Here is a 13860-nt window from a genome sequence, read left to right on the forward strand (position 1 = left end):
CTACTGTGTCCTTGCTGCTTTTGCTTTTCAAAATGTATCCACCCACACCTTTTATTCACAATTATGACTCGGAATAAAATATCTAACAATATGAGTTGTCGGATGACATTTTCCTTGACTAAAGCTTCTTTTACTCTGCAATTATTAGCACAGCACCTGAGTTGGAGACTTTTCACTTCACAAAGCCACAGAGACTTGTTCGGTCATTGCTAGACACTGCAGTCATGCAGCAAAATGAGAGCAGTGTGTGCTGCTCTCATGAGACACAGTACACAGCAGAAGGCGGGCTAAATAAGAGCCAGGGTTAGATTAACGGTTTGCTTTTTGGCATTTAAGCCCAGTGGCAAATTTTTAGGAGTCATAGGGAGAGAAAGATCTATTAAGCGCAATAATAACCTTGGCAGGAGGCATTGAGGAAGCACACTTTCTATCTGTTTACAGCAACTGAGTTTCGTTTCACACAACAATTGTGTTGTGAGTTTGCTTATGTATTCTGGCCCCGGTTCACTTTTAACAGATTGTTATCCACAAGAAATCTTTCTATCTCCGTTTTCCAGCACACTTTATAGATTTGTGGTTGATGACTTGCAAAGATTGGGAGTTTTTTATTAAAATGAGCTTCATTAAAAAAGTAATATCCAGCAGAAAGGCAATATAAGGCAAGGAACTTTATGGCTGACCACTCAAGCAGGCAACACAGGAATCTATTTAATAAAATACGCAGAGCATGTGTTATTGGGCTGAAATGCTGATGCTAGTCAGATTTGAATATAATCACTATACCATTGCTCCATCTAGTGGGCTGAAAGATATATCACTGATGATGTACTGAGAGTCGGTCAACAGTTTAGAAGATGAGTTTTTGAAATGAGAGGAGGAGGAAACGATAAACTCTTGTATCCAGAAGACTTTAAAGAAAAAAAACAAATTTCACAGATTTCATTGATAGGCAAGATTTGAAGTTGCTGCAACTTTTTGAAGGCCAAAGTATTCAGGACCTCGATGACAGAAAAGATCAGTATTTTTGCTGGCCGAGCATTAATGTTAGTAGTTCTGTCAGTGCAAAGCAGCAAATCCCATGCTCAGTGTCATTTTTACCTCAGTGGGAAGATTGCTTTTTCCATCAAGGTCAGAGACAGGTTACTAACTGAGCCGTGGCTGCGTCTCCAATCCCCGTGAGACGACTCTACAGATCCCCCCTGCATTCTTCTCAACCACCCACCTACACACAAACCTGCACACCTACGCACCCATGCGCTTGCACTCACACAAACAAGTACGCGCTAAGCCCCCCACTGAAAAGCAAAGCCTATTCCCACATCAAATCCATAAAGTTTACCTTACTTGGGCTTCCACACAAAAAGAACATTTCCGCGCCGTGCACCTGCAGTGAAGGGACCATTGTAACAAACAACCCTGGATTCCAGTTAGTCTTTCTCAAGGGGGCTTTCACACTATAATTAATATGGGTTGCACATCTTATGGCTAAAACCCATAACAGAACAGAGTAAAAAAAAAAAAAAATATCCTCTCTGTAGAGCCATATACCATAATGTGAGGCATGCTTTATTTGTAGGCAGTGGATGTAATGCATTTATTGTGTGTTTTTTTATTTAATTCTCCTTTTCATCATCAATCAAAAGCGTCATAAAGCAGCAGAGCAGAGTCCCGAGGCAATTTATGCATCAACATGTTCACACATTTGAGGTTTTGTTAGCATTTAAGCGGAGCGTCTCATAATGGGCGTGCAGCTGGGTGGTGTAGCATCTGTTCAAGGACACTGACCGGACACTCGTGCATGACCCTGCCTCTTTAACCACTCGGCCACCCTGCTTCAACAGGGATAAACCTTTGTGCTTTGGCTCATCATCAAGGTGGTGTTGCTTTAGAAATCCACATGATGTCAGTGCTGTGAAAAAAAAAATACTCCTGTGTTTTTCTCTGCACTGTCCAGTCCTGATTGCACATTTGTGCTTTATTTAAACTTTTTTTTTTCTTCCAGATAGTCCAGTCTTGACCAGTCGGGTCGCCGTCACCGTTCACGTGTTGGACATCAACGAGTTCCCACCTGAGCTAGCCAGTCCTTATGAGACCTTTGTGTGTGAAAACGCTAAAATGGGACAGGTATGTTAGCATGTACTCTTTGCCCTGCCTCTCACACGCTCATGGCATTACACACAGCGAATCTTCGAGTGTTAAACCGTGTTGATTTTTCAGTGAGTTGCCAACGGATGATTGGAGTGTTGTTTTTTCTTCCCATAGAGCTGATATGGCTTCAAGGTGGTTGTTGAAATCTCTCTAAAGGTGCTAAATTGAATCTGAAAGGTGTTGATTTATACAAGCACTGACATAGAGTCACTGTTTACACTCAGGCAGAAATAAACGCTGATTTTGCTTGTGTGTGGAGATAAAAATGTAGTGATGTTTTTTTCTGCTTTTTGGAGCACCGTATTGCTGTAGTAAATACCGCATATACATTTAGCTTTTGCATCGATACCTAACAGAGGGTGGGTTTTCAAGGTCACTTGAATAAAACCTTTCATTTCAAGGGATTTAGCAGAATAAGCCTCAGCACAGAGTATGAATCTAAATCTTGAACTGGTTGTGTCATATTGTTCCGCCCACAAATCACCATCTGGACATACGACTCAACAGTTTACTACACCAGCAAATGGACCAGAGTGAAAAACACACCTTTTCATGACAGTAGCAGTAGAAAATCTCTCTTAAATTCGAGGCCTGTCCTATCTCATGATTTTGTGCTGCCTGTGTTTCCTGCACTGACTGTCTCTCTCCTGGATTTTGCTGCACTCCGCCTGGACATCTCCACCTTTCTGCACTCCTTCCTGGTTGACGAAGTATTGGGATTATTCAGTTGAACTGACAGTAAACATATCAGATATCCAGTATAGAAGAAAAATTTCACCTTTATGGTAATCTTCGAAATATTTCCCATTAATTGATAATGACACGCTCCAGTGACAATGCAAAATCCTGTATTTTCCTGCCTTGATGTGCTGTCGCAAACTTCTCAAACTTACTGCAGATCTCGCACAGAGAAGCCTACACCTTGATTAACAGAAATGAAAAGATATTAGTGTGATAACCAAAAAGTATTACGACCACTTATAACGATTTGAGATGATTAATCACAGTGTAATGTGCTAATTTATTTGCTGCTGCTGCCTCTTAACACTTAGGAAAAGACTGTTTTTCTAATGCACCAGTACAGTTTTCATACATAATAATGTGTGCAATATCATTACTGATCTCAGAACAGTGGCAGCTGAGTCAAGGGCAGCTACCACACTTGTCTGTGGCTAGCTATAGCTAGTCACCAGGATTATCCTCAATACACATGCACAAACATCTAAATACATGCTGCTCCCCCCTCTTCTTGTCAAGCCCCAGACTTTGTCAACGGGACACACCCATGAAAATGACGGAAAAATGATAAATGCAACAGCTGGTAGTGAAGTTAGCTTCCAGAGACAATAGCCTACTGCTGCCGCTAGAGGGCAGTAAATTACATGATGAATGCAAACAGGACATATTAGATCCTTTATGGGTCAGACCGCTGTTCTAAGGTGTAAGGAGACATATCACTTCCACATTCTAGTTAATGTCTATTTTTAGCTTTAACTGATCAAGTGCTGCTTGCCTTGCTGGTCCTGACGACATGCCACTGTTTCAGATGATATATTTGAGATGCTGTGGAGAATTTGCCTGGCTGCATTTTAAACCACCTGTGCCTGTAAATTAGCCCATTAACTAGCATCTATATGCAGTTAGCGTTGTGAGGGAACAGCTTCTTTGTGGCAGTCTATCAAATTGCTGTAGACTCCTCATCACATTGAGGATGTTTTGCCAGTCCTCAGACCCGTTACAATCAAAACAACGGCGGTGTTCTCCGTTTGAAGGCACCGCTGTCTTCCTTGCCATGTTTTCAGCCTTCAAAGTCAAGTCGAGACACTTAGAAAAAGCATTTTTTTTAAAGGCCCTCATAACATTTTTCTTTCATTCAGCTGCTTGCAACAATGGTGTCCTACATAAGCACAACATTTTTGCCAAAGTTTGGGTTAGTTGAATCTGTCCTTGCTCTTCTCACTGTTTTGATGGGTGCAGAGCTGCGGTGGAAAAACCTGTCAACATATACTTAAATTTTCCAATCAGGATATAGCAACATTTGAACCAAAATCTGCTGACAGTTCTTTTTTGGCACAATTTTCTTCCAAACTTTGACTTTCATTTTAGCCTATTTCAAGTCCCTGTCGTCTCAAAAAACGTGCTTTACTTATTGTCACTTCACTTGGATGTTTGCCCTTCACTGAGCCGAGTGAAGTTTGTGCGGAGTTTTACACCAGAAGGCTGTTTTTACATTCATCTGCTGAAGAAGTCGGTTTCTGTGTGCTCACTTTAAGTCTGAGTTTAAAACGTGATGTAGTTTTGTCACATTACACTGAGTTTGGAAAACAATCGTGTAGCAGTGTGCAGCTTACACACAAGTGTGGGGTGAACTCTTCAAGCCTCAAGCGCACATTCACAGAGACTTCTCACTGAAGTAGGAGACGTTTGTTGTCCACTAGTTAAACTTTTGAAATTAACAATTTTTACATCCGCAGACTCTGGATTTTCCAGTCAGGAGGAGTAGATGCAATTTTAAGAAAACTAATTAATTGAACCATATCAGACACAAATTATTATTCAAAGCAAAGTATTTTTATATATTTTAAAACTAGGTTTTGAGATCTTTAATCATGAAGTTATAGAGAAACACTTGAATTAGAAACCAGGTTTTCAGGGGCCTTCAGGATCAACAGTTCTTTATATTCAATTGCATGACCTCTGCTCAACACTTCACCATTGAGCTATTCAATTCATCAGACAAATGAGGTCTGTAACATTTAATCCACTCAGCTGATTGAGTTATAGAAAAATACTTACTTTAAGAAAAGTACAAAAAGTCAAAAACGGCAAACAGCAGAAACATTGCAAGACTAGACAACTGCAGCCAGATATTCAGGTCAGCTGCAATCATCATACAACACGCGCCTTGTATTTAAAAGTCTCACCGTCTCTCCTCTCCTCTCGTCTTCTAATCTTCTATCCTATTTCTTACTCACTTGCTCTAATCTCCTGCTTTTTATCTCCTCTTTCCCCTCCGCTTCTTCTCCCGCTCCTCTCTCCTCTCCTTGCCCTCCAGTGCAGAATACACTCCTTCCTCCAGTGTTCCCACAGCGTGACTCCACCAGGTGTTGCGCACAGCTGGTGGATGATAAAGAATTGCAGATCCTCACTTGTAAAAATCCATCACATTTCTCCCTTGATGATTATCTGTACTCCAAACTGCTCAAAAAGCATACAACCCACTTGTTTTGGAGTGTCTCATGCTGTGGCACAACCTCCCGTGGCAAATAATCTCTATCCAGGACATTGCCAAGCAAGAGAGGGAACCGACTATTTTCATTTGAATGTGTGGGAAGAGCAGGAAGAGGACATAAGGCATAAGTGAGATTTGCAAATGAAAAAAAGGTCAGTGCTGTGGCAAAGAAATACAGTGGAATATTTCCTTTTTTTTTATTATTTACTGTACTCAGAGGCCCGACCGGTCAACTGGTCAAGTGTGAAATGAGAAAACGCAGCCACAAAGGAAACGTACAACAAGCATTTACTACTGTGGAGCTCTACGAATTAGATATACTGAGGACAACCAGTGCTATAATATGTTCCCCGCTCTTTAATTTATTTCCTTTGCTTTTTAAAAAAACATAATAACACAGTGGATTGCTAACCACCTCAATCACTTTGTTATGCCGGAATAATTACATTTACATTTGCACCATTTAGCTGCCACTCTTATCTCGCTGAACTTAAATGCAGCCGAGTGCAAAATCAGAGTACACTTAAAGCCATTTCACATATACAAAAGCACTACATAATAAGCAGTAGCAGCAGGCGCTGCTCTCCTTGTGATTGAGAGGAGGTGGGAGGCACTTTGAAAAGAGAAAAAGAGCATTTGTAGTTGATGGATTGCAACTAATATTGCAATTAGAAAATTCAACAAATGGTGTTATTTTAGTACTGAAGTTAATAAGCCAGTGACATATACCAAAATTTGATATTCATTCAGTTCCGTATTTATTCTTGCCTTTGAAACGGCTTTTCAAAAATATTTGCAAAATCAATAAAAAAAATTATTTGTCATTTGTTGAGTAAGATGTTGGACATTTGGACCTGGAACCTGTAACACAGCAGTTTTTTTGTCACGTTGGGTTGCGGTAATGTTTGATGGGCATTAGCCATTACTTCTAACATGACTGATTCGCTTTAAAAAAAAAAAGAAGGTCGATGGATGAAGTGCAAGTGTAATTGTTGGTTGCAGCTTCAGATTTATTCATCACAGAGATAATTTGGTCACAGAAAATCAAGAGTGTGAAGTGTACATCTGCTGTGGGGAACACAACAAAACACCTGGTGTCAGGGAATTTTATTCAAATAATGAGAGGTGAAAGAGAGGGAGAGCAACACAGTGAGGTGGATGTAACAGGGCAGGAGGGCTGATTAGTTGCTCCTGCGTGTGGGGGATCCTGGGCCGAGGGCATCAGGTGTCCAGCAGGTCAAGCACAGTGAGCAGGGGAGAGCAGACTGGTGGCACAGCTGGGCTGGCAGGACAACCAGCTAAAAAAACAAAAAAAAAATGCTCCGAGACATTTTGGGGAAAAGAAGTCAGCAGTCTGACACAGATGTGGCTGAATCAGCAGTCTGTGTCCAGCAGGGTGGAGGTTAATGCTCGTTTGGCGAGGATTTGTTTCAGTAAACCCTGTTGCACATTTTCAGACATAAATGATGGAGTTTGTTTGAAGTAGGTGTTGGATTGATCAAACTGTCTTTTTTCTTCTGCTATTGTGGGTTTCTCTGTGGTTACAGCAGATGTACTGTAAAATAAGTTCAATATAAAACAACTGTCGATGACCCTTGAACAAGCTCCAGCAGTTTTGAATGAACTTAATCCATCACACTATGTGTTGAGGTAATCTAGAAATTTCAACAAGTTATCAATCAAGTGTTCAGTGACTGTATCCAAAACTACAGAGGGAACAATCCATTGCCTTGTTCCAGCACTGACAGGTCTGACATGCAGTCAGTTCAGGACTAGTTGAATAATTTCACATTTTCTGACAGAACAAATTGACCTGCAGGAATTTTATTTGACATTGAAAAGACTACTCAAAACAAAACCTTCCAACTGTGCAAATCAGTGGATGCAGAGGAAAGGGTTACGGTATACCCCATGCAAAGAGGAGAGAGACAGAACTACAACATAAAGCGACAAGTAAATGCTAATAATAACTTTATTTTTAACAGGTGATTCAAACCTTCAGTGCAAAAGACCAGGATCTCTCGACTTCTGGACAACAGTTCTCCTTTAAATCACCAAAGGAAGATATGAAAAACAACAAGAATTTCACCATCCGGGACTTTGGAAGTAAGTGTCCTTATGGTGGGACAACAGCTGTGTTTGGTGCCATGGTGAATCAGTGCAGTGTGATACAGTGTAGAGCCTGAAGATATCACCTTGTGACAGTTTACGCAGCTTCCTCCGCTAAACTACTTAAGCCACAACAAGCTCAGGAGTAATTATTATTAACTAGGTGAAAAGTTTTCTGCTCTAAGCAATAAGAGTGGCATGTTTCAGCTCTAAAAATAACTTCAACACATGCAGTCAGACGTTGTCTTATCATAAGGGCATATATGACACTCTGCAGAGAGCACTGGCCAAGCCCTTTGAAGTCTAACCAGAAAGACGGTAATGAAAAGTGGGACATGGCAGGATGAGGCCAGGGAAAACGAATGCATTCACCATCCTTGACAAGCCCCGGTCCGAACCTCTGATCCAGTTTTACCTTTTGGACACACTGTCTTGCAGTTTCCTGACTGCCAGGGGCCCTGCGAGCACACTCTCCAGATACAGAGTGAGATCTGATAGGCAGGGACAGGAAATAAAAACACCATGGGCACCGCGAACAGGTTCAGCAAGAGAGAGAGAGAGAGAGAGAGAAAGAGAGGGAGCAGAAACACAATCGCTGTTGTGCACAACATGCAAGGTGTGCTAAAATGCCTGACCTCCTGTCAAGAAAATGTGCCAGGCTTTGTCAGTAGAACAAACCTAGCTTGACAGGGGTCAGACAGTCTAGCTGTAGCAGACAGAACCAGGCAGGTCCAACCTGACATGTTCCCTCTCTCTCGTATACATTGTCGACCTCTATTCCACTCGCCATCCTCACACCTCCGGCTGTCTTCCCAAGTTGTTCCCTTTGTGTGTTGTTTTTTTTTTTTTTTTTAATCTATTATCTATCATAGCTAATCTGCTGTTTCTTAGGAGTGATGCTGCCTGCACAAAGAGATAACAAAAAAATAACAACAGATCCAAATAGTTCTCGCAGTGCAGGTAGAGGGAAAACGCCTTACAGTGTTTCGGGCAGTAAATGTAGTGGGTGTGGTTAGGCTCCATCGCCTCTTAAAGTAAGCGGTGTAAAATGGCGAGAGCTGTGATAAGCCATGTCTTTGATATGTTGCAGTTTTTCATCACATTCAGAGAGGCACATTTGCGGAGGATCTCATATCAAACATAAAGAGTTATCAGATACTGAAAAGGTTTATCTTTCTCATTCTTGTACCTACAGACTTGTAATGTAGCTCAGAGGATTGTCTAACTGATATGAGGTTGGACTGGGTGGAGTATTTTCTGTGGCTTTGGTCAGAACACCTGTATAGATCAAGGAATACGCACTTGCTGCAGTACTTTAAGGCTTTCCACACAAATCTTTTTTTTTTAATTTAGGGCTACATATGTTTAAAAAAATAAATCTCTGTTTCCCTTCTTCTAGATAACACAGCTGGGATTGTGACAAAGCGGAGTGGCTTTAGACGCCGTTTACAAGAGATCTACTTCCTTCCCGTGATGATTGAAGATAATGGCTACCCACCTAAGAGCAGCACTGGCACACTTACCATCCGTGTGTGTGGCTGCGAATCCGATGGATCCCTGTTAACTTGCAGCGCAGAGGCCATCTTTCTCCCCGTGGGTCTCAGCACAGGAGCTCTGATCGCCATCCTTCTATGTATCATCATCTTGTTAGGTGAGACCTGTTGTCTCCTGGCTTGTAAACGTTCTTCATTTTAGCACAGTGTCACTGATAATCATTAAGGAGACAGGAAACTCTAACCCTAATTGTTACATGTATTGCCTTAGTGCTACCGCCATGATCTTAAAGCACAAAATAACCTTCCACTGCTCCACCTGGGTATGATTTTTAAGACTATAAATATATCTTTTAATCTATAATTTAAGTTATGTATCTCAGTGAGCTTTGTCACCTCAGTGTATTCTTTCTTGTTGAGATATGACTATTGCTTGACCTTTCGTTCAAATTTAGTTGAAAATGTATCCGTATCAAATGTTGAAATGTTGTGCAAAGGTCCATCCTTGAAATCCAACCTCACTTTGTCCAAAGTTTATCTATTTTAAGTTTTCCCTGGTGCAGTTTTTAGATTTTGATTAGCTCGAAATGTCATAGTTAAAATTTATTGCAAGACCCTGAGCTCAGTTCATGAAATACAAATATGCATCTAAATGTACATCTAAATGACCAGATCTATTTCCATTCGGCCATTTCTGACAAAAACTGATTCCAAACAGACTGAGCTGACCATCAGTTTGGCTGGGCGTCTCTCCGGGAAAGTCTGCAGATAATCACATAACCCATATGATTTTGGTCATTCAATGAGACATTTGAGATTGGAAGGAGGGACGCTTGGCTCTATAAACTAAATCCAATTTGGCTGCCCCGTGGTCGCTTCCCAGGCTGCAGCTTTTACATTTCCCACAAGGTCATAGTTGTAAAACCCCTCCTTAATTCCCTGCTATTAACGTCCAAACTCATCTGCATAGCAGGGAGGAAGTAAATGTGGGTTTATGGCATCATTTTCTGAATTGTGAATGTGGGACGGTCGGTTGTTAAAGAAGGTCCCATTTTACTGTGGAAGTCAAGGCTAGCCATGACCTTTTGAATTGAGTTGTATTTACTTTTCTCTCTCTCTCTCTCTCTCTCTCTCTCTCTCTCTCTCTCTCTCACTCTCACTCCCTCTCTATTATATGGCCTAACAGAGGAACATCCATGAAATTGCAACTATGCTTCAACATTAATCCTTTTTCATTCATATGTGAAATATCAGCTCCAGTTCCATTGTTTTATATGTGAGGGGACATAAAAGCACACAGGTGATTGTAGCGGTGTACTCTGAGGCTGTATCGGTGTGTTCAAATGTCTTCAAAGCTCCGAGTTGACTCACACCCAGGGCTGAGGCAGGTGCCAAACTGTCATGCTGTCCCTGAGCAGGAAAGTGGCAGAGAAAATCAGAACTCACAGTGAGAACATTTCCATGGAGCCACTTAGTTCCTGTGTAGGATTTGTCAGGATGACCCAGTTGTAGTAGCTCTCCTGTGCGAAGAAATGATGAGGTAAATTAAACAGACCGGCACAGAGACTTTCATCTGCATTGCTGTTTCTTCCATACTGATACGGATTGGGTGCACCCAGTGACAAGTTGTGTCCAACCAGTGTGTCCTATAGTAACTGCCTGTTGTTGAAGTCTGTGTAGGTGCCACTGGGGGGAGCTGGCACACTATCACACTATACACAGGTAGATAAAATCACTTGGGAATGAAGGAAGGCAGAAAGGAAGTGAGATGCAAAAAGGATGAAAGTAAGAGACCTACTCAAGGTTTTTTTTTTTCAGTCTGAATATATTCATTGGATTCTTTCATTTGAATGATTTCAGTTTTATCCTGGTCATTGCTCTTTCTCCTAGATGCAACTGTATATTAAAAACCCAGAGGAAAACCACATATTTTACTGCATTTTTCACTAAGCAGACAGAGAGAGGGACACGGAGCAAGATAGACAGGGGGAGACAGATTGCACTGACAGGAGAAAGGGAGAGAAGGAAATTTATTGTAACATTGCGTGTTAGAAATCACACAGTGGTACTACAGTGCCCAAAATATGCAGAACCTCACGCAAAGCTTTGAAGGGATGCGTGCTAAAACAGTAAACTGTCGCTTTGGTGTATTCTCAGCGGTACACTTTTACCTCCAACAATGTTTACAGCTCTTGTGCTAACTGAGTATGTAATGCCAACAGTGCAATTATTTGTTGTGTGCTACAATAGCAATTCAAATCCCAGTAGGTATTGATTTGCAGGTCAGAATATGTCTAGACATGTAGGTGAAAACTGGGCTAAATTTGTTTTTGCACATATCAAGGTTGCATGCTCTATATTGCTTCAACAGGATTCCATTTACTCTGACTTTACTCTAACATTTAACCTACAGTAGACAGGACGAAGAGTCTTCAACCTGGCTATGTAAGGATGTACCTATAAATGTAGTGGTGCTTTGAGCTAATTGCTAATGCCAACTTGCTAACATACTTAAAATGACATTGACACTGACATTTTCAGCATCTTAGTTTAGCGTGTTAACATGCTAACATCTGCTAATTAGCACTAAACACCTGAGGCTTATGAGAATGTGATTAGTATTGAAGGTTTTGCCATAAACCACAGCATGGGATGAATACGTCTGTTTTTGACCTGATAACGGCCCTAGATGAAATGTTGAGGGATGACCCAAGTGTTTGTTGATCATCCTGAGGAGGACATGAACATCTGTGCCAAATTTCAGGCCAATCAATCAAATGATTTACTAATTAATTGTAAAAGCATTTCACACAAAACCACAAATGGCAACATGATGGTGTCACTACAACAAATGTCAGGGGACTGCCAAAGTCGTAGGCTTGATCCTCTTTATGAATATCTGTCCAAACATCTTGCCATCCCTGCCAGGATTGGCTAAGAACTAATGTCTAACCTCTCAAAAATGTCGACCAAATACCTCAATACATTGACATCTTTTGAGCTTCAGACCACCAACACCATGATTACTAGAGTCTCCTCTTTCCTCACAGGTAGTGCACACAGTAATCTTAATCTGTCATCTGATATGTAATTCTCTCAATTTGATCCCCCAGTTATTGTGGTCCTCTACGTGGGCTTGAGACGGCAGAAGAAAAAGGAAACCCTTATGTCATCCAAAGAGGACATCCGGGATAATGTAATCCACTATGATGACGAAGGAGGGGGCGAGGAGGACACGCACGCGTTTGACATGGGGACACTCCGCAATCCCAAGGTTGTCAAAGAGAACCTGTTCCGCAGGGACGTCAAACCCGAGATGAAGAGAGATCCCAGGCCGGCTGCGTCGCAGGACAGCGCCGACATCCGAGATTTCATCAACCAGCGTTTGAAAGAGCACGACGTGGACAACTCAGCCCCTCCCTATGACTCCCTGGCCACGTATGCTTACGAGGGCGACGGCTCTGTGGCCGAGTCGCTCAGCTCCATCGAGTCCCTTGCAGTAGACCTCGAGGAGGACTATGATTACCTCAATGACTGGGGGCCCCGCTTTAAGACATTGGCAGGGATATTTGGGGAACAGTCAGAAACTCAGTCGGACTCAACAACCACAGAGAACACACATTGATGTTATTCACAGACTCGAAAAGCAAGTATGTAACAATGTTCTTTTGGTTGGCGACACACAGCGTTTCAGCATTGTTTTCCTCCCATGTTATCTGTTCTCATCTTCTTTCAAGCTCATTGTTTTTTCTTTTTTTATGTGGTACTTTACCATGCTCGGTCCCAAAATTGTAAAAATCGAGGGAACATACGGTAACATGATTGACATGATGAGCAAAGCAGCCGTTCAATTGTCAGTAAATTGAATGTTGTTTCGTCTTACAATTTGTTTCCTCTTGGGGAATACACATACAAACGGAAATGTTGTCATTTCCTACAACATCCTTAAAAGTGCCTCAATATAATTGTTCTCTCTCACTCGCTATTTCATGCCACATATCCAGTGTTGCTCCTTAGAACCCCATAGGTTAAGCTGATTGAGTCAGCACACAGTACTGTGCTCTGACTGGCCCAGGCATCTACCAAGACCAATGTCAACTCTGTTGGGGATTATGAAGTGGCCTGAGTTCGGCCAAAGATGTTTTGAATGTTATTTATTGTTCTATTTATTTATTGGCTGATTGAGTTTGATTAGATTTTTTGTGTATTTATCTATTTATCTCTCAGTCATCGATCTGTATTTTTTATTTTTGGAGACACTCAAGTAATTTTGTAATTAATCAAGGCCCACATGAAAATGTATGTTTCTGTTATGTGGGTCCTGTGAATAGACTTGTACTAGAGTTGTAAAAAGATAAATTAGGGCTAAATACTGCAGTTCAGTCATGTAATAAACACTGTTTTCTTAAATAAACCACACTTGGACAAAATCCCTTCCTGTGTTTTCTTGTTTGGCTCACACTCTGTCTGATGTATTAATATTGAAAGTAACGCACTTTTCTCATTTGATTAAAAATGTACCATATGCATTGGCACTGTCTGGGATAGTCAGTGTGAATGGGCTATACCACGCTAGATCTAACAAATGGTACAGGTACACAAAGTATAATTACCAGAATCTTTTTAGTCAATGGTGAAAAAATCTCAGTAAAAAGTTTAAAACGGCTTAGTGAATATGCAAAAAACAACCACCAATAACCTCTAACACATTATTTTCAATTACCAACTTTCATATCCTTCATATGTACCATCAAATGAAGTCAATGACAGTATTTAACTTGCACCTTTTTTTCCCCGCTAATCCCACCAACAACACAGCTCAACCTTCCCTGAAGAGAGAACTTACTTCACATTTGATTGGTTTTCTTCAGACAAATC

At 41.2% G+C, this 13860-nt stretch overlaps 1 protein-coding gene across 1 annotated transcript in view; it reads left to right on the top strand.

Moving 5' to 3' along the window:
- The window catches only part of LOC111237822 (cadherin-12-like), a 90357-nt gene extending 76985 nt beyond the window's left edge, over nucleotides 1–13372 (top strand). Inside the window, exons 9-12 of the mRNA XM_022767081.1 lie at nucleotides 2003–2124; nucleotides 7366–7486; nucleotides 8889–9140; nucleotides 12096–13372. Coding sequence (XP_022622802.1) covers nucleotides 2003–2124; nucleotides 7366–7486; nucleotides 8889–9140; nucleotides 12096–12607 — 1007 coding nt within the window. The 3' untranslated portion in view covers nucleotides 12608–13372. The remainder of the gene's footprint in view (nucleotides 1–2002; nucleotides 2125–7365; nucleotides 7487–8888; nucleotides 9141–12095) is intronic.
- The last annotated feature ends 488 nt before the right edge of the window (nucleotides 13373–13860 follow it).

This window comes from Seriola dumerili, unplaced genomic scaffold, assembly GCF_002260705.1.
Source record: "Seriola dumerili isolate Sdu_G_001 unplaced genomic scaffold, Sdu_1.0 BDQW01001124.1, whole genome shotgun sequence".
Lineage (NCBI taxonomy): Eukaryota > Metazoa > Chordata > Actinopteri > Carangiformes > Carangidae > Seriola > Seriola dumerili.